Source organism: Hermetia illucens, chromosome 2, assembly GCF_905115235.1.
Source record: "Hermetia illucens chromosome 2, iHerIll2.2.curated.20191125, whole genome shotgun sequence".
In the NCBI taxonomy this organism is placed as follows: Eukaryota; Metazoa; Arthropoda; class Insecta; order Diptera; family Stratiomyidae; genus Hermetia; species Hermetia illucens.
The window spans coordinates 159,439,075-159,460,337 of NC_051850.1; the positions used below are offsets into that span (position 1 = coordinate 159,439,075).

The 21,263-nt window shown below is 44.7% G+C and overlaps 2 protein-coding genes across 3 annotated transcripts; one reads left to right on the plus strand and one right to left on the minus strand.

The window, feature by feature from the left end:
- Nucleotides 1-8,719: 8,719 nt before the first annotated feature.
- On the minus strand, nt 8,720-9,667 carry LOC119648898 (thioredoxin, mitochondrial). Of its 2 annotated transcripts, none has more exons than XM_038050801.1 (3): nt 9,507-9,665; nt 9,163-9,372; nt 8,720-9,105 (listed from the first exon to the last, which is right to left on the minus strand). In XM_038050801.1, the coding sequence occupies exons 2-3, from the start codon at nt 9,327-9,329 to the stop codon at nt 8,856-8,858; spliced, it is 417 nt and encodes a 138-aa protein (XP_037906729.1). In that variant the 5' UTR covers nt 9,330-9,372; nt 9,507-9,665; the 3' UTR covers nt 8,720-8,855. The 2 variants fall into 2 exon arrangements, with proteins under 2 accessions (XP_037906729.1, XP_037906728.1); XM_038050800.1 differs by having other exon boundaries at nt 8,725-9,105; nt 9,163-9,393; nt 9,507-9,667.
- A 207-nt stretch (nt 9,668-9,874) lies between these two features.
- On the plus strand, nt 9,875-20,480 carry LOC119648897 (ATPase family AAA domain-containing protein 5). The gene is made up of 4 exons (XM_038050799.1): nt 9,875-10,099; nt 16,344-17,227; nt 17,285-19,915; nt 19,973-20,480. Exons 2-4 carry the CDS (start codon nt 16,359-16,361, stop codon nt 20,253-20,255), a joined length of 3,783 nt encoding a protein of 1,260 aa, XP_037906727.1. The 5' UTR covers nt 9,875-10,099; nt 16,344-16,358; the 3' UTR covers nt 20,256-20,480.
- The last annotated feature ends 783 nt before the right edge of the window (nt 20,481-21,263 follow it).

Here is a 21,263-nt window from a genome sequence, read left to right on the forward strand (position 1 = left end):
TCCGTGGTACTCAACTCTCTTTCCTCGAGCAAGTTCGACCTAACTGCCCTCTAGTACTATACGGTCATCTTTGCCATTGGAGTTCCTAAATTCCCTTTTTCGTAGCAAATAGCATTTTTCCCTTTTCATAATTTCACTTCTGATTCCTTATATCTCTTCCTGATCCCACAAAGTTAAGAAATCAAATTCTTTTTGTCTTTATTTCAAATCACTATATCATAAGTAAAGCTACCCAATAAATTTTACTCAAAACCTTTCAACTGTATAATTCCCGCAACCCTGAATCCTAGGGTACAATATACAATTGTATACTTTGAAACAAAAATAATCATGAAATCTTTATCATTTTAAAAATGCAATATATACTTCAATGCTCATGCACAATTAAATGCACTTCGCCTAAGCAGGCGGGTACTGAAATGGTAGCCTGGCCTTTTTGCGATTACGCTCAAGAACTCCACTCTTTGTCGGAAAAAACTTGATTCTTGGTTTAGGGCGATCAGTCGACAACTATCATACTATAGATCAATGGGGACTAGAAAAAGCTTTTGGATCAGAACAGAAAACTGTTAAATGACTTGGTAAAAGGTGAACGTTAAAAAAGATGAAAGCGTTTGAAAAGAAAAGGTGAACGTTATTAAACGTTTTCAACATGAGCAAGGACGAGTTCTTCCAGAGAAAGTTAAGCTGATGTTCGAGGAGTCGAAAATATGATAATGGAAAAGAAAGTTATGAAAACAGTTCTAACGAAAAGGAGTTTTCCTGAACTCCTTGAGGATGCGTGCAGTCTAGTCTTTCAGGTTGAATTAGGGAGAAAGAGAGATTACTGCGAGAGATTGTCCACAAAACCCCAAGTTTTTCTGACTGACATTTTCATCCAGATGTAATTCATTAGAAGCCCCCAGCTCTCTGTATATACTAAAATTCAAACTTTTTCATTAGTGTCCTTTTATGGGGCTTGAATACCTTATCTCCGTCTAAAGGACATGAAAATTTTAATAAAAAGATCCCATGACATCTCAGCGCACTGACCATAGCCGCAGTCAAGTGCAGTTCTATCAAGCGAGAGTTCATAATTGGCACTTTGAAGTTGTTCATGCATGCACTGAAGGACTCCTTCAAATCTCCGGACTCAACACTGCAACTACCCTTCAGCAAGAAGGTGAAACCATTATTTTCACCGTGTCCATATCGAAAAAAAGGATGTACAGGTGCAAATATTGCACGAATCATATCTCTTTTGTCGGAATTCCATTTCTCTTTGCATCCACCTCTGCAAAAACATTTGCAAGTTAACAACAAAAAGTACAATTATATGGCATGTGATATAATAGATGGTTCCCGGGAAAGTCGGGAAAGTCGAGTATGCAACCAAGAATTAGATTTATAACGTGTATATCCAGATACGAGCATATCTACAGATGGAACCGTACACAGGAAGGAGTAAATTGGAAAAAAGTCTCTTTGTCAAGTGGCGAATGAGAAATGCTCGTTCACACTTGTTTGCCTCTGAAGTAACTGCTGAAAATGTTGTTGAAAACGTGGCAATTGTGATTGTTTCCACTTCAACGAAACTCTGATTTTTGTTGTTTGCATGTGAAAAAGGTGCAACCTGGAACAAGGACCAAACGTTTCATCCCTCGGGATCATGAGAAATGAACTTCTTCTTTTATTTGTTCTGGTGTGTACTTGTCACTTAAAAATTGCAGTTGTGCCTGCATAAAGGATGAACTGAACTTCAGTCAACTAATTAATGCACCGAAATGCATCTACATCGACACTCGGCCCTTATGCCTTTTACTGAATGTTCACATATGAATCACCAAGGGATGAATTCCAGTAGCTATAATTCAATATTGCTTCAATCGGACAAAAGTTGACTGTAGCCCATAAATTTATTTCTTGCTCCAATCTACTTACAAATATCAACCTCACGAAACTTCTAATTATTCTTTTCGATACCTAGACCAGTGGAAACCGCTGGTAGATTAGCAAGAATAGAAGCTAAAAAACTAAAGGAACTTTCAAAGAAAATCATAAGATGGAATCTCAACTGTATTTAAGCCATCTGTTTTTTTCAGATGAGACCCTTTCTAGCTCAAAGCAAATTCCTACTAAGGTTCATAGGCTTAATAAATTGGGACCACGTGTTTTACCTTCCTTTGGAGAGCAACTAGACTTCACTATTTCAGCTAATGACATTTGCTTGGTCCCCGTCTTTGTAGTTGTTTAGATTGCAACGATTTCTGGGTCGATACTGAATGACCACTACTAGTAACATCTAAAACGTTCCACTCCTTCAACATTCTAGGAAAACCATCCAATGCTAAGGTCTGAGATGCTTTCAATCTTTCCTAATATTCCTAATATAGTTGTCCTTATCCGCCGCTGGACGTTTTCCAGATCGGTTTTCGTCCACGACAATATTCCGAATGCATAAGCCAGTGAAATGATAGCGAATACATTCAGCGCGCTTATTTTATTCTTCCCCGAGAGATGCGATTTCGGCACCAGCTTTACACGTCCCAGGAATTCGAACAGCGAGGGCATCCTTCAGATCACAAACTCGGGATGGGTTCCTTGCAAAATTCCTAGGTAATTGTAGAAGTCTGTCTCGGTCACAGCTTCGATGTGGAGGTCACCAATGCTATGTCCGGCATGCGGCTTGTGATGACCTTTGCAGATGGCTTGGAATCGACACTTTCCCAATCCAAACTCTATCCGATTATCACGGCTGAACATGTCAACTATTCGCAACAGACCTCTAAGATGGTCGTCAGTAGCAGCATACACCTTGATGTCATCTAGGTACATCAAGTGTGTCAGTTCGCACTTAGCACGTAGGCCATATTTTATTGCAAAACCATGCCCTCTAGCATCACGTACCCATGAAAGGGGATTCAGTGCCATACAAAACCAAAAGGGGCTCAACGTATCCCCCTGGAAGATGCCCCTCCGGATACGGATGGACTCTGAGGTATTAGCACCCTCAAATGTGCGCACTGATAAGATGGTATGCCACCCTTCAATGACTGTCGCCAAAAACTTTATTAGTTTCGGATGAATGCGATGCAGATGTAAGACATCGATTAGCCAAGAATGCGTGACGCTATCGAAAGCCTTGGCATAATCGATATAGCAACTAAAGAGGTTTCTTTGGTCTCTAGTTGCTTGTCCTACAACTACCGAGTCAATAATGAGTTGCGCTTTATAACTCCTTGACGCAACTCAGCAGCCCTTCTGCTCCTCGTAGAGAATGTTGTTGGCCTCGAGGTGCACATTGCCCTTCCACTAATAATGGACCTTATGAAATTTTCGTAGAAATGTTCAATTTTCCTCAATTTTGCCCAGTCCCTCTGGCTGCCGATTTTCCGCAATATCTCGCGTTCCCGTGAAAATTCTTAGATTTCCTGAACCTGGGTTCCTCCCGGTTCGAACGAGATATCGCCCGTTGCAATCCGCCGATTTTGCATTCTCGTGGAAAGTTTCAATTTTCCTCGATTGCGCCCAGCCCGGTAGTCGGTTGGCGAAAGGTCCGGTGGATATGGTGGATGAGGCAGAGTCTCATACTTCAATTCGTTCAACTTTTGAACCGTTGTTTTGGATACATAAAGGAGTATCACGCCATCTCTGTTGACCAATCTCGGCCGTTGAATACTCAATTTTTGATGCATTTCCTCGAGTTGGGCACAGTATTTCTGTGCATTTACCGTTTCTCCAAGTACCAAAAAAGAATCGTGAATAACTCCAGCTGTAAACCACCAAACAGTCACCGTCACCTTCTTCGGATGGAGGCATATGCTTCGGTGGCTCATCAGCATCTAGCCATTGTGCTGATCGGCGACGATTGTCGTATAACTATAAATATAACCACATGTGACTATTCTGTGCAAAAAGGGGTTGCTTCTGTTGCGCGAGAGTAATGAACTGCAAATGTTCATTCAACGCGCCATGTTTTGTTCCGTAAGGGCTTGCGGTACCCATTTGTCGAGCTTTTTCTTCTTTCCAAGTTATTGGAAGTGCCGGGAAACTATCGAATAGTGTACGCCCAGTTTTTCTACAATGTCTCTCACAGACTTACGTGTGTCGGATTCGCCTAGCACACGCAGCTCGTCGTTATCAATCGACAGTCCTGGATGTCCATGTGGCTCACTTTGAAGGTTTACGTCGCCTGACCGGAATTTTTCGAACCACTGCCGTGTGGTTCGTTCGATTACCGTATCAGCTCCAAAGGCGCTGTTAATCTTCCTGGTCAAAACTGAAATCACTCCTTGATTACATGTAGGAGTATTTATACTTCATTATCCGACACCATCAGCACCGACTGGTGGTGGTTTGATACAGCAAAATCGCAACTAACTTCACTTGATTGCCAAATCGGCCACTTCATATGCAACAACCTAATAAAAGACAGATGAGGCGATATGAAGTAGGTGCGGCGGGTGGTTTTTGGGACTTCGGTAGCAGAACCAACTTCTGTCTTTTCTACTGCGTGGGAAACACTCCTTCCACCATGCACAATTCAAACGTACTTATGAACCATGCTGACCTAATTTTAGCTGCCAATTTCAGAGCTTTGTTCGGAATCCCATCCAATCCCGGAGCCTTATTACTCCCAATTCGTCCACAGATTTCCTGTAGTTCGTCCGCGGTAACCCCTGGGATTGTGAAAACGTCGTGTTGCACTGTTTATTGAGGTCCACTTTCTTCCTGTTGTGGAAAAAGAATTGCGATTATTTTAAATAAGAGTCGCGAGTACGTCACTAGGGTTGATTTTTGCCCACCAATCTTGTTCACTACAACCTTGTAAGCAGCGCCCCACGAGTTCGTATTTGCAACAAGGCACAACTGCTTGCAGCAATTCCTCTTATTTTTCCGTATTGCCCTCTTAATGATCGCGGTATTCCTTCTTCGACTGCCGATATTCTGACTTCCCTCTGGTCCTTTGGCAAAACCTGCTCGCACGCAAACACGATCCTCACAATAGCGCGATTTCCTGGTTCCACCAGTACTTTGGTTTCCTATTGCGGTGAAGCCTACATCGCGGCATTATAGTGTCGCATGTCTCAATTACCCGTTGACATAACTGGCTCACTTTTTTCAACGCCGTTGCCTTCGGGTCGTAACCTCCTTCTAAAGCCGCCAGGAATGTTTCTTCCTGGAAAGCTCCAATGGACCATCCAGCGATCCTGGTTTTTCCGCTTCTGTTACTCACTCGACTGTCGCCCCCTCCGTTCCTGATGTCGAAAAAGATGGCCTGGTGGTCACTGTGGGTGTAGTGTTCACTCACATCTCAGACCATCCCTCTCGCCAACGAGGCACTGAAGTTGGCTAGCTCGACGATTGAGCCTAGCCCTCTGCCTCTGAAGGTAGGCACGCATCCAACGTTGGCTAGTATGATGTCCAGCTCCGCTGAGGTTTCAAGCAAGATTTGGCCCCTGGTATTTATTGCTCGACTTCCCCACTCTAAGGCCCACGCGTTGAAATCGCCGGCAATGATTTTGGGGCTGTGGTCCCTAGCGCCCAACACTAAGCTGTCTAGCGTCTGGTCATATTGTGCTAATGTTGCACTAGGAAGAGCTTAACAGCTGTAGATATGGACGCCGTTAACTTTTGCCCTTGCCAAGTCTGCTCCTGGAAATGCCATCGTTTCTTGGATGGCTTGCCGTCCACATTCCAGTATCACCGCATTTCCTGATGAGTCTTTCACTCACGTAGCACCAACGTAATTTCGATACGGTTCACATATTACCGCCACGTCTACATTCGACTCTCGAATGGTTTGCGAGAGCAGGTCTTGAGCTGCCTAGCAATGGTTGAGGTTGATTTGTATCAGCCTTATTTGATCCTACAATTCAGGTCCCTCCTATATGCCGGGCACCTGCTACCAGTTGGAACGTTCCGGTCGTCCACTCCCTTTTTCCCTTTGCATAACATGCATCGTGGATCTCCTCCCCAACTCTCTTCTGAACACTTCCTGCACGTTCTCGACCTATCATGACCACTAGTACATGTGACCGAAATCGAGGTATCTGAAGCATCTCTTAAGAAATACTTGCTCCCTAAGTCGGAACACGACGCAACCTATTCTTACCTTGCTCGCAGTAATCGGTTTAATTCCTGATTCCACCGGCAAGCTAATAATAACGGTCTGTGTACCTCCATATATCTTCTTCATCCTTTTGATGGCACTGTCTTCTAGGTCGCTAAGGTTGAATTGCTTTCTTAGCGCAGCACAGATATCCTCTCATGATGTGATCTCGTCTAGGTCTTTGTACTAGATTACAACCTGTTGCTTTCCCGCTCGCCTAGCACCTTACCTACCTGACCGCGAAAACTATCCACTGTCTTCTCGCTAGATTTGTTTAGCTCCAGCACCAAATCCCCCTTTTGTGTACGCCTGATACGACTCACACTGCCGCCCAGGTCTGCCAATTCCGGATCGGCTTTGACTTTCCGAAGAATATCGCGTCCTACGCCTTTCTTGGGAATAATAATTATTTCCGGGCGAATCTTCTTCTTCTCGTTCCGTCGCCCCGGGAGACGGGGCGGCAACCCTGTTGGTCAAACCAAAACCAAGTGGTCGAGGAGAACCTCCATAGTAGTGGCACCGGGAGACGCTGTACTCACGTTGGTTTGCCGGCCGTGGTGCCAATGCTCCAAAGGCCTAATTAGGGCGATCAGACCCGAGTCTGCACGGGGAATCATCTGAAGTGGTAATTGGCCACAAAACCTTACCAGGGGTATACTGGTACCATGGGAACCGGGATAGCTCCTGGACACTCATACTTCGGGTAAACTCCCGTTGTATATGAGTTCAGCTCAGTTATTTGCGGTAGGCCCCCTAGTGGGAGTTTCATGGGGGCTGTGGTTATGCTCAAGCGAGGCGAGACCTTCGGGCCCCGGCGTGGTGTGCGTTTCAACACGGGTGCCGTACTCTTTAATTCGGTAGAGATTTAGGTATGTCTTGCATCCATCAGTATGAATGCTAAGCCATGCACTTAGTATAGACTGGTACCGTTGTTGCTTGTCTCAACGGGACTTTGATTGTAGTCACAAAATCAATCCGTGTCTTAAGAAGACCGTAGGATTAAGTCGCAAGACAGGTGCTCACGTAAAACCCTCAAGGACTTAACTACCTTATGTTGGGGAGGCGTCTCCCGCGTGACTTTGCAACATGACGCTTAGACAGAGGAGCTTTCTTCGACGAAGAGACCTTTTTCTTCTTTGCCGCTTGTTGGACACCAAGGGATTCACTTATTCCATCCCTACTCACTTTGGCCGAGTTCTCACCTACCTTATGTTGGGGAGGCGTTACCAACATCTCCCGAGTGACTTTGCCACCTGACGCTTGAACGTTTTTCTCCTCCACCGCGCTAATATGGGAAAACTTAATACCACGTATCAGAGCCCTGATATTTTAGTGGACATTCCGCCTCTCCTTAATGAACTCACAGTGTTCATTGACGCGTTCCCCCAATGAAATAAACGCTGTTATAATTTGCCATCTTCCACAATTGTCTTTTACAGCGTCGATAATTTTGTCAGTCCGGGGACTTTCCAAATTCCGTTTCGAGACCCGCGACGAATCTCGACTACCTAGGGGTAATGTTGCCCTGAGTGGTGACGTCCCAGGTTTTCAGCTTTTCCGAAAAGGATCCGGTGTAGATATCATTTCCACTCCACTAAGATCTCTTGTAGCATTAGATGCCAAAGTAGCCAAGTTTCCCACTACTGAGGTACTGCGGTCACTGGATATCGACGGCCCGCTTGCCCACTCCAAAAAAATGCCGGTACTGGGTTTCCGATGCCCTGCACCGTAAAAAAACTCTTTCTCGTCCTCCATATTTGGTTTGATTTCTGGGTATCCTTCCCATAGCCAATTTTTATTCATGGACTACCCGGCCTGCGCATAAGCATGCCCATACACGCACATCTCCTGATGAATGCATGTGCAGCTTTTAGGAATATCGAATTGGTGGACCTCAGCGCAAAGCCAGGATGTTTGGAGTTCCTTACTAAGGCAGGCCTACCATAGACCGGTTACCGGTTGTGGCGCCGTTAATGATGATGATTTCTTCTGTCCTTCGCCTGTTGCCATCCAAATGTACTTGAGGAGAGCGATCCTGGAGTGTGCTCTCTGCCCGCTTTGCGATTGGCTCCCTTGCGAGAGTTCCATGACGGTTATAAACCTGTACCGCTGTGCCAGCTAGAGCAGGGCTCTGATTGTGATCTACAAATCAATACGAATCCGAAAAGGACCGTGGATTGTGCCTATATGGAAGGTGCTCACGTTAAACCCCCCAAGACCTTCACGCTCTACGCTTATTACAAATGCAACCTAGCTATCGTGTTAGCTATATGACTTCCAAATTGTTCATTTCAAATTGTAGGCGTTTGATTACACTTTTAAGATGCCACATCTACTGTTGTTTAGTCATTAAAATAAAAGTTCATAATCAGTTAACCCTGTTCCGATATATCTGAACTAACCTAATTATCCGTTGAATCTTTGAGTGCGCTCAATTGCGCATAAATTCAACTGGACGCCTTCTGTCTATAAATATATCAGTCTAATGTTTACGTGTCGAAAACAAATGCATTGCCTTAAATACGTCACAGAAGACGACCTTGACTTTGATGTGAGAGGCGCCTCCCCCTGTTTATCATAAGCGTGCGACCTCAACCAATCACTGGCAATTCAGAATCAAAGACTTCATTTCATCATCAAATTTAATATTAACCTTAACTCCTAGGAAAATTCCCGTCAACTATTATATTTTTGGACTAAACGAGGGTGTTGGATATTTACAGAACTAAAGGAGCGCACACCACATCAGCTTCTCTGTTGGAAATCACTTCGCCTTCGCGTCGACCGCTTGTTCTATGAAGGCGCGAATTTTGTCTGTGTCCTGGAGCCCGACCATCCTGTTCTGTACTTTACCATCTTTGATAACAAGCAGAACAGGGACCGCAGAGACATCGTAGTCGAGAGCAAGGTCCGTGTGCTCGTCGATGTCGACTTTGGCCAGCTTAACAGCTCCCGCTTTCTCGCCGATCACTGATTCTATCCGCGGCGTGAGCATCTTGCACGGATTGCACCACCTAAAACGGAATGGCATTTAGTTGAATGCAACGTAGGATGCAATTCAGTCTGCTTACGTTGCAAAGAAATCCACTACGACGGGCTTTTCACTTTGCTTCACTTTCTTCTCAAAATCCTCGGGGCTTTGCACCTGGAATATCTCCCGACAATTCGGTGTAGTCACTATGCCCCGGCAATTTGTACGCCTGACGGCGATGCGAGCTATTTTCCCAAGAGATATCATTTTCGCTGGTTGTTTAGTCTCTCGACAAATTAATCTGCAGGATCTGTAAAGTAGGAAAAGGTTTCTATGGCACGTTTTGCCCTATTAATCACCAAAAAATGAAATTTTCTTTATATGGATTCAAATTTCTTAAGACACCCAATTTCGACAGGAGGATTAAACACTTGAGACACTTACTGACGACAAATCCAATGATAGATGGATTCAAATCATGAAGGTTAAAAAGTGCTATAAGCTTGAAATCACTTATTTTTAAATGTAGTTCTCCCGCAGCTATCGCTTTACATCACCCTCGTCATTGTCGTACCGGACCACTGACAATGCTCTGAAGTTTCCAATTGGACTTCGAATTAAGACTATTCGATTTTCGAAAAACCATTTGAATTGTGGCGGAATCTCAAGCTAGGTCAACAAAGCTCACTGAAAATATTGGCAAATATGAACTTTTTTGTAAAAAATTCAAAATGGGTTTAAAGAACATCCTTTCACATTTTAAATAAGATTATAGTTGGAACAAATTCGATTTCAAAAACTCTTCATTAATCAATTTCAAGGTTATCGAACCGCCCGCCAAATTCACTGTCAATATGTCTGACACTGCTCGTCTCGGTACTTGGTGAAGTGTTTATTTTCAAAGTTTTCGCGGTAATAACTGTGAGAAAATGTTTTTGGCTGAAAGTAACACATAAACTAATGACAAATTAGTAGTGAAGTTGCGAGGATAGTCTTCGAACTAAGAGTGTTTTGCTAGTGAAGTTTCCCACTATCTTGTAAGTGCGTAAAGCATCATGTCCTAATTATCTCTGTGAATTTGAAGTGATATTTTAGCTATTATTGGGCCCAACAGGATACTAAATCGTTGAAATTAAGGTGGCGAATAAAATCCAAAGCAGGTTTTGAGGAAGAAGTAATTGAGGTCATTGACATGACAGTCCATTTTTTGCTGCATGCACTCATCAGTGGATAGACAAGAATTTCAACTTTGTGAATTTAATGTTGATTTTCGTTGTTTTATTTTAAAACTATGAACGCATCTCACTCTGCGTATAAAATACAAAGGTAATCTAGCGAAAAAAGCATACGTGGATGAGTCAACTGGGCTAGAAATGCATTTCTTTGCTCCCTTGTAAGCAGGGTCATGGTTTCAACGAGCCAAAGTTTTAAAAATTTAAAATTGCTTCTCCTGGCCTAAATCAACATGCATCCAGGCCCTGGCCTATCTGTTTTTTTCACAATCAACACAACAGCTTAGCTGGTAATATGGTTGCCAGTATGGACCAACCACAAGCACCACTACTGCGCGGCATCGCCGAAATAAAATGTACTCCAATTCTCCCACCTGTTTTGGGTCATATGTTTCTAGAATGACTAATGACGATGCGCGCAGTGTAACGAACCTGAATCCGCGCGCTCAAAATTCCTCGATTCCGACGATTACTGCGGGAAATCTTACCACACCAAATGTCTAGGTATACCTGCAGTATTTTTCAAGATTCGTCGTTCGTTGAGGCTTCTGCTTTGGTATCGAAGTCGATTGGGTTCCCTCTACCGGCAGCTTCTACTGTATCTTCAGCTGTGTCTACTTCTCCTTCTGCCAAGGGTGACCATACCAAGCCCACCGATTCAGCACAATCACTGAATTATGCCGAAAACGTGAACCGCAACACTGGTGCGATGCCAAAAATGCAGCGATCTCTTAAGTCGTCGCTATCTACGTGTTCCCGGCAGCTTAGGAATTCGTTAGACGAGACTGTGACTTCCGAAAAGGCGCTTCCTACTGTGCCTAACAGTGTAACCTCAACATCATCTCAGGAGTCTATGCACCAAGTCTCTCAATCTGTGTTGATCTCGTCTGCAATGCCTTCCTACACCAGGGTTGCTTCCACTGGCTCTACACCCCTGATCCAGGGCCCACCCATTCGACGAGTTACGGTCCACTGAGCCTCCGATCCTGTCTCGCTCCATCGCGTCTACAATCCACAGCCTCCTCAGTAAGTCACGAATCGGTGCCAACGTTCTACCATCCCATTAGATTGCGGGTGGTAAGCCGTAGTTCGCTGGCGTTTGAATCCCAGGAGTTTGCTTAATTCCATTGCATTCCCTGGTCAGTGATAATCACTGCAGGGACGCCAAAGCGAGGGATCCACTGTCGACAGAGGGCTTCGGCACAAGATTCCCCGTAATGTTCTTCAGAGGTATTGCCTCAGGCCACCGCGTAAACCTGTCGATGATAGCAAGGCAATACTTGTAACCGTGCGAGTCTCACAAAGGGCCTACGACGTCGAGGTGTATGATGTGGAACTGCTGGGTAGTGCGGGGGAATGAGCCCACTTCTTTTCTTACATGCCCGGTGACCTTACACTTTTGGCATGCGATGCACTCTCTGGCCTAGGAGTTGATGTCCTTATTCATTGTGGAACAGATGTATTTCTCGGTGACTAACCGATTTGACGTCCTGATGCCTGGATTTGATACATCGTGAACTGCGTGGAACACTTCCTTGCGAAAGGTGGCCGGGGTCCCTTTCCCAAGTTTTCGCAGCAGAGAGAGAAGTTCGAGCCGAAGATGGGCATCTCCCGAAATTTATATTTGGGGTTGGATTTGAGGCTCTGAAGTACTGCGTCATCTACCTGCGCCTTGGCGATAGCCGAGAAGTCTAGTGAGGCGGAGATGTTAACTTCGGAAACACGTGACAAAGTGTCAGCAACTATGTTGTCCTTGCCGGACACGTGCTGTATGTCGGACATGAACTGGCTTATAAAGCTCCGGTGTCGAAGCTGGGGGGACGCTTTGTCGGGCTTTTGTTTCAAAGCATATGTGAGAGACTTATGCTCCGTGAACACTGTGAACGGCCTGCCTTCTAGGGAGAACCGGAAGTATTGAATGCTCAAGTACGCGGTGAGCAGTTCTCGATCGTAGGTGCTGTAGTTCCGTTGAGCGGGGTTCAACTGTTTAGAGAAGCAGCCCAACGACTGCCAGACTTGATTCACCTTTTGGTAAAGAGTAGCACCTACTGCAATGTCAGAGGCATTAACAAAAACGGCTAGGACAGCCTCTTCAGACCACACAATCTCTCGTGTATCCTTTGTTTTGTGACCAGACAAGTACGCGTTCAAAACAGACTAGTGTTGAGCGGCCTTGGGCAGGAAACGACGATAGAAGTTTAGCATGCCCAAGAACCTCCACAAATCCTTCGCGGTTTTCGGACGCGGGAGGCTTAAGATTGCTTGCACCTTGTCTGGGTCGGGCTGTATTCCGTTAATGGATATGAAATGGCCGAGGAATCTCACCTGTGACTGGAGGAACTTGCATTTCTCAATGTTTAGGACTAAACCGGCCTCAAGGAGACGTTGAAAAATGCACTCGAGATGGGCTAAGTGCTCAGACTCTGAGAAAGAAGCGACCAAAACATCATCGAAATATATGAAACAGAAGTGGAGGTTTCGCAGGACCGAGTGGTTTGAAAGGTTTACGCCACATTGCACAACCCGAAAGTCATCTGTGTGAACTCGAATAGTCCAAAGGGTGTGCATATTGCCGCCTTTGAAATGTCTTCTGGAACTACAGGGATTTTGTGATAGGTCTTGGTTAAATCCAAGGTCGAAAAGATTCGGCAGTTTGCGAGATGATACACAAAATCGTGGATGAGCGGAAAAGTCTGTGCCTTAAGTCTTCTGTAATCCCCGCAAGGGCGCCGTTCGCCATTTGGCTTAGGGACCATATGCAGTGGGGAAAACCGATAGCTGTCCGAAGGTCTGCAGATACCCTGTTGCATAAGTTGTTCAAACGCTTTCCGTGCAATTGCCAGCTTCTGGGGAGGTAGGAGACGCACCTTCGAGAAGATAGGGGAACCAGTAGTGTTAATGTGGTGCTGCACATTGTGCTTCACTGGAGAGACTACACTCGGTAGTAATCTGGCTGAACTTTTGGAGAAGTGCCCAAACACGAAAGGCAGTAATGTCCTCCAAAAGTACGGAAAGATTGTTGTGGGGAAGAGATGAGATTTAGCCTGACGAATTAAGGTTGGTTGTGGAGTCTATAAGGGACCTGTTCTGCAAGTCCACCAGCAACCCATAGTGACACAAGAAGTCTGCGCCTAAAATGGGGAAGCTGACATCCGCCACGGGAACGTCCTACGCAAGCCAAGACTCACGTCCACTTGCCTGTACCCGTAGGTGTTAATACGCGAGGAATTTGCCGCCACAAGTTTCAAAGATTGACGGAATAGCCGATTGTGCCGGGGTACGAGAAGAACCAAAACATCCGCACCAGTATCTACAAGATAACTGCGCCTGCTGAGAGGATCATAAATTGTTAGGCGACGTGGCGCTGCGTTCTGAGTAGCCGTCGCCAGGACCCCCCGCAGACCTAGTTTTTTTAGGCGGGCGTGAATTTACACGGGAGCGTACATCTGGTTGCCTTTTCGCCGAATCTGCGATGGTACCAACAAATGCTTCGGTCCGTAGGTTGTTCTGATGACCTGCTACCCGATCGCCCTTTTCGAGCAGTAGACCGCGAGTCCGCGACCTGCCGCCCGAATGATGAACGTCCAGCGTCGCCCTCATCTCTGTCATGCTGGCCACACACACTTCAGCTCGCCAAATTCATCTGAAGGCTGCGGAACGGCCGCTATCAAGGGACACGCGTGCACCTCATACACCTTGTCAGCCGCAGCTGCCAGTGCCTCCAAAGAACCGGAAACGCACCCGAGGACCGCTTATGTATTCTCCGGAAGTCGTCGCAGTCAGAGCGACTTCAACAGATCGTCGTCGATCTTGCTCCCACCCAATTGCCTCATTTCGCGAAGCAATTGGCTGAGAGTTCGATCGCCCAATGTCAAACCTGCCAGCAAGTGAACCAGCTTAGCTGGCACACTTACCGACAAGCGCTTAATCAGTTCAGTTTTCAATACGGTGTAGGAGGCCGATTTTATGATGTCGACCACCAGGAGGATGGACTCCTCATCCAGGCCCACAATGGCGTAAATAAACTTTGTCGCGTCCGCCGTGATTCCGGACACCTGGAATTGCGCCTCCAGACGGACGAACCAAAGGGAGGGACGCGCACTGCGAGAGTGGTCACCTGAGGATCCTGCCACGACTTTATTGTCAATCAACATAACAAAAGCTAAGTTAACGACGCGAGTGGTGTCGAATTCTAAAAGGTCCTACTCTGACTACGGCAGACCGCACCGACAAATGCCCCGTTCGACAGAAAAAGAGACACCACCGACGCACGCCGAAGTGGACGCCTCACGCGCGGAAATCCAAAGAGTATCAATGCCGCCTCTGGCGGCGGTTTTATGTTTTTTTTAAATATGTTAACAATTCTAACAAGTTCTTTTATTCCTCGGGCGATTTGTTCGTTGTCTAGGTTGCTGCTGCGAATGTTGAAAGGTGGTCACGCTCGTTGTTAACCCTGCTGTGCCACATCCCGTAGTGTGGTGCGCTATGGCGAAACAACAAATTTTTCGCTTTATACTAGCCACACTGCAAAACACTGCGTGTCTGGGTATTACCGGTGCCATATGCACGATATCCCGCGCAGCTCTAAATGTATTATTCAATTTGCGGTCCTTGGATTTGTTTATCAGAGCACTGCAATGATAGCAGCTCATAGAGTAATTCGAATGGATCTATCTGGTGACAACGGAGCGACAACGTACTCTTGGGGTCCGTCATCAGTATCATACCAGAGCCTCCTTTCTGCTAAATAACTATTGACGGTAGCAGCGAGATAGGCGAGAATACCAATCTTCGCCAGACATTCCCGTATTAGGTTTCAATTGGCCGAATTCGACCTATTTGTCCCGTACACCCTTGTTCGTAAAACTTCCGCACCTGGTGCAGTTGCTCCTGTACTTCTCGGGTTCACAGACCTGTTGGTTCTTCCAGGATTAGTGTGAACTCGCTTCGTCACTCGACGAAATTCTTGATAGGTCTTGGCATGTGTCCGCATTCTCTGAGATTGCAGCATTGCCCAGTATGCAGCATTTTCCATGCCGTTGCTAGCTTACTTTCATCGCCGAACCAGCCATTCCGTCTTTTTTGTGACTGTATGTTTGTGACCGTGTCAATGATAACGTTCTTCAGGTGGTTATGAATATAATTTGTTGATGCTTTTTCTGCTCGGGTTGCTCTAGAACCTCTGTTTCAATCTTTTGGCTACGGTTATTACGGTATCCATTTCCCTCTTATAGGTGTTGCGAAGGGCTCCCTCTTCAGAGGAAGGGACAGAGGTGAGGTAGCGTCTGATGAGTTGACTCTTCCCTGAACAAACCGATCAGTCAACTTTTTTGAAAAACTTGCACTTTAACTCAAAAAAGAGGGGTCTATGGACCACAAGAGAGGAAGTAAGTTGCTTCTCAAGCGGTCTCGTCCATCATCAAGTGGATGCATCCTCAAACCAAAATTAACTTTGGCCTAGTTTAAGAACATACGACGGATTTCGCTTCAATATACTTCGCTCTCATGCCGTGTTGCGATTATATATAAATTGAGCGATTGGCACCTGTTGCCCCTCTGCTCCCAGGGCAGAGGTAAGGCAGCGTCTGATGAGTTGCCGTCACCGTCACCAGCAATTAAACTGAACTGGGAACACATCAAACTTTTCCTATCAGAATCAAACAAACATATTTCGAAGTATATCCTGTCGCAAGGCAGGAAGACTTGCAGGAGTATGTAGGCATTCTGACTGGCCATAATTCACTAGGTGGACATATGCTCAGGATTCTTCAAGATGATACGTGTTCATCCTGTAATAAGGAAGCGGGGCCCAAGGAGCATTTTCTATGTAAGTGTCCTGCATCATACATCAGATTTTTGGTGCTGATGTGCTCCAACTGCAGCGGGCCACACCACGTCTATTAACGGAAATTCTACGATACCTAAACGAACCCGGGATATTCCGAAAATTCATTAATTGTTATAAATAGAAAAATCTTCTATTCAACCTTTTTTTTCTGCCGTTGAAACACGAACAAAAATTAACAGTAATAATTCACAACTTTTTTAGCGGTCCACTGTTAACATGAATAGTTTAAAAAACTACTTCAGCCCAACGAAGCTGGAATCGCCATCAACGCAAACTCTATCTGAACCAGCAACACCATCAACTCCGAAGCTTGCAACGACCCCATCAACTAAAAATGGTCCAACACCCAAACCCTCTCCCAAAACACAGAGTCGTCAAATCATATCAAATATGGAGTCTGTGATAAGTTCTGTAAAAAAGAAACATCGGCATCGGAGGAGAAAGGAAACTAACGGGTTGAACAAATCGGAGCCTGAAATCACAGACATTTCGAACATCCTCAGCAACAGCTTAAGCTTCGTATCACCAAACACCACCCAGGAAAAAGTGAAAGGTAGCACTCCCGACTTAAAAGAAAATGTCGCGAGTAATGGTGTCGTGGAGGTTGTTAGAAGGAGAAGCAAAGAAAAGAGACTGACAAATTCTGGAAAACGTCGAAAGAACTCCTTGAAATCAGCAACCGTATCTTCATCTCAAAAGTCTGGATTGGATGAAGACGATGCGAAATTAATTTCCACACAAGAAAGCTCTGTAGACACGAATACTCCAACCCAGTCATCTGCAAAGGATACATCATCTGAAGTGACGATCGTCGACGATGACCCTAAACCACTGGAAGAAAACACGACCCCAAAAATTAATGCCTTCACATTTATGATGAGCGCTCGTAACCGTACAATTGGTTCGAATCAAGCGGGAAAAGATCCATCGCAAGATGATTTAACATCTCCATCAAATCCTGAGAAAGTAAAACGTAAGTTGATGCTGCAAGACTGGGCTGATCGCAAAGGCGGAAGAAAAAGGAAACTAGAAGAGCTTCAGCGTGAGGAGTATGTGGAGCATCAAATGGAGCAACGAGCGAAAAGGTAAGTTCTGTCTAAAGTTGAAAGGAAGTAAAACAATTGTGTTGCCTTTTCACATAGGTTGAAAAAAATGCTTGTTAATTCACCAAAATCAGTGAAGAAGACGAGCAAAAGGTTAAAATCTGCAGCTGCTAGTACCGAAGCCATCTCGGCCTCTTCCTCCCAAGAAACTCTCAATGAGGAGCCACGGAGTGAAACTAAAAATACACGCACTCGACGTAAGCCAAGGGGGAGACAAAATGAAATTACAGCGCCGCCAGACTCATCAGTACCAACAGACTGCTCACCTATTGTGAATGGGAAAAATTTATCTGCTCTGCGTAAAAAACGATCTCGACGAATTTCCTCGGCTGAATCCGATGGTAGTGTCGTTTGTAGCCAAGAATCGGATTTTGTTCAAAAGTTATCGTCGCCAATAAAAAAGCGTGACAGTTTGCTGGGGTATTTCCCGAAAATCGTTTCCCCCACAAACGTGAAAGAGGAAAAAGAAAAAGATTCTCCTGAGCCAATTGAATGTAAACAAGAGGTAAAAACTAGGAAGGCTGGCCGTAAACCAAAAAACTCTTCAAAAACCGTGGAATCAAAAGAAATTGATCCACCTGCTTCTGAAGCGGAGACGCCGACAAGCAGACCTCGGAGATCGTGCGCCAACCGAGTTCACTACGATGAAGAGTATTTCTACGGTAGTCCTGAAAAGGTCGAGCCTAGGCGGCAGAGATCGACAAACAAAACCAGTGAAAAGAACGAAGACAAGGGAAATGATGATGTAATTTGCTTAGACATTTCAACTGAAAATTCCTCGGCGCAGAAACCGAAAAAATTGGCTCCGCTGTTTATCAAGAACGTTCCAAAACCCGCTATAGATCCTGCCATCATGCAAGCTCGAAAGGATTTCCTGATGTCTGGAATTCCCGAAAAACTGAAGCTAGAAATAGCCAAGCAGAAGCAATTTGAAGAAAATTACGAGATCTCATTGGAATCACTGTTTCCAAAAATTAGTCACGTAGGGCACGAAAGTGATGAGGAACGAGTGGCTTCCAATCGGAGTATTGATTGGGAGAAATGCGGCGTTTCTTGGCATGAGAAGACAAATAGCCCAGATAGGCTTAGTAAAGTGCACAAGGTGAATGGTTTGAAGCCATTTACTCCATTGAAAAAGCCTCTCCCAACGCTCGGCACCTTAGACGAAGTGGAAAACAAGGTTGATATCATCAAAACGTTGAAGGTTTCTTATGAAAAATTCCCAACGTATCGATGCTATAAGCAGCTGCGAGGGAAATACAAACAAACCAGAAAATTGGCTGTACAACAAGTTTCGGATTCAGTTGTGATGCTGAAAACGAACAGCAAAGTTAACGATGATGAAAACGGTTTTAGCGTCAACGGCGAGATGATGTTTACCGAGAAATATAAGCCAATGACTTCCGATCAGGTTTTAGTCAACCTTCAACCTGTCAGCCAACTGAAAAACTTCCTCTCCGGCTGGCAAAACGGAAGATGTTCCGCTTTTAATGATAGCTCAGATGATTTTGAAGCCAGCAATGATTCGAACTATTCGGGATTTTGCAATTGCGTTGTGTTATGTGGACCTAGTTCTAGCGGGAAAACCAATGCTGTGTTTGCTCTGGCCAATGAACTAAATTTTAATGTGCTTGAAATAAACGCGGGGATGAAAAGGAACGGAAAAAAGCTTCTACAAGAAATGCAAGAGGCTACTCAGTCTCATTTGGTTAAAAGCGATAAACCAAATATGCTAAAGAGAAGCCTCAGCGGTAACAAAGCAAAAGACTTAGATGGTAATGATAGCTCCTCGATCTCCGATTTAAGTGGAAGCGCGAAACTATCTTTGATTTTGGTCGAGGATGCAGACATTGTATTCGAACAGGATTCAGGATTTGTTGAGGCTGTTTACCAACTAGTCAACACCTCTAAACGCCCCGTTATCATAATTTCAAACAGCCTGGAATGTCCACATTTGACGCGGTTACAAAAGCAATCATGCATTGAGTTTCCCAAACCCAATGTTTTGAATATATCAAAATTCTTGTCGGTTATGTCGCTGGTCGAAAACTGTTTCGTGGAGCTAGACGATATCATGAGACTCTACCTGTACAATGATCGCAACGTGAGGAGAACACTCCTGGAGATGCAATTCTTCATACAAAGCGGAGGAGACAGAGTTCGTGTGAAGCCCGGTAAACCGTCTAATTTGCAGTCGCCGCGTAAATTCTTCAAGGACGATACTGAAAGCGAGATTGTCGACGATGTGGTCCCTGTGGACAAAACTGCAGCTTTGAGTGTTTATTCACATCAAACGTTATTTGATTTCTTCACAATCAATCAAAACTCAGACTATTTGATACAGTGTCCAATTGATTTTGAATGTTTGCATTATAATTTGGATACAATTTTTGAAAACTTGCAAAAGCCACCGGAAAAACCTGCAACTCGTGGTCGACGATCCAAAAATTCTGCGCAACATACTTCAAAGGCTCCTGAAAGCATTGATAATATCATTCAATTCTATGAAAATGCTTCGGTGGCATCATATCTCACATCACCTGAAGTTGAAAGTCGTCTAAGTGAAAATTTAGAAGAGACCATAGCTCATACTTTAGTAGAAAAATCACTCCGTGCGCATTTACATTTTAAAACGAAAATCGATATGGCTCCGAGGAGTAAACCGGAACGGTAAGTCTTTTCTTTTTCCTCTTGATTTAGTGATAACAATCACCAATTTGGTTTTAGACTATCACTGTCAACCTACCTTCCGCAATCGATCGTTCGCTCGAATCGGTCAATCGATCTTGATTACGAACCTGTCCTTCGATCGATTTGCCGAAGTGAGAAAGCTCGATCACAAGTGGAACGACGAGGTTCCCGATTTTATCATTATCTCCGAAATATTTGTACAAGTACCAATAATTTCTCAACGAATGAGTTCGACAGGACGTGCTCTGTATTGAGTGTTTCGACTGGTAGCGAAGAGAATTCCGTAGATGTTGGAAGTAAAGATAAATCGACAGAATAACTGAGGATAGTTTAGATCGATATTAGTTTGTAGATACTCTTAGTTCATAGTTTTAGGTAAATTTTCTTTATATACCTCGAAATTGTGGAATAGCGTGCTTGAACTTTTCTAAAGTTTTAAGTGTATTTTTTACCCCTTCTTAGGTGAGGTTTTATGTGTATAGTTTTTTCTCGACGGAACTCTTTATATTATTGAAGAAATAAAATGTATTTATCGTGACGTAAATGGACCTTTCATTGCCAAATTCCAACTTGGAATTATTGCACTAGAGCCTATAAGAAAGTCCCTTATGCGGCCGAGTTTTCCACGAGCGATCGGAAACGTGGAATTTTGGTGTGTGCGTGATTTCGTTTTTGAAATGAAGTCAACATTTTCCTGCAAATCCGAGTTGGCAAAACGCCGATCAAAAGACGGGAGCTAACCAGGCCAGACCGTGCAGCCGAATTCGCATTCGAGTTCCAGCCCAGCAGACAGTACGAGCGCTCCGTCGCTCCCGACCCGCAGACACATAGCGGAAACCTAATATAGATCCTCAAGTCATCACAGTCACCAAAAAAAAAAGCCAAAGACACCAGGAGCACAGTTCGAACCCTAGAAGATGGCACCAGCATGACAGCTCCGTCGACGACTGCCAGAATGCCAGGATCAAGCAAAAATTACCAGAAAGAATCAATAAAGTGTTTGGAATTAATATAAGCTTAGTTACAGTTTAAATTTCATTTTATTTTTCTATTATTACTGTGTCAGCACTACCTCTTTCCCTTCTACAAAAAAAAAACCAACAAAAATATAAAAAAAGAACGCCGCAAGAGACGGCCCAGGACCATTTTCTTCTCCGCCCTTTCTGCTCTTTTCTGCATTCGTTCCGCTTGCATGTTTTTGATCTCTTCAGGGTTGTTCGCTTCCGCTCACGATGTCCACCAGAATAAAGGCGAGTCCCTCGGTAACTGGCGCGGTGCGTTTTGGCATTGGCACCCGGTAGCATGGTTCTTTCAGCTCGAGGCCCAA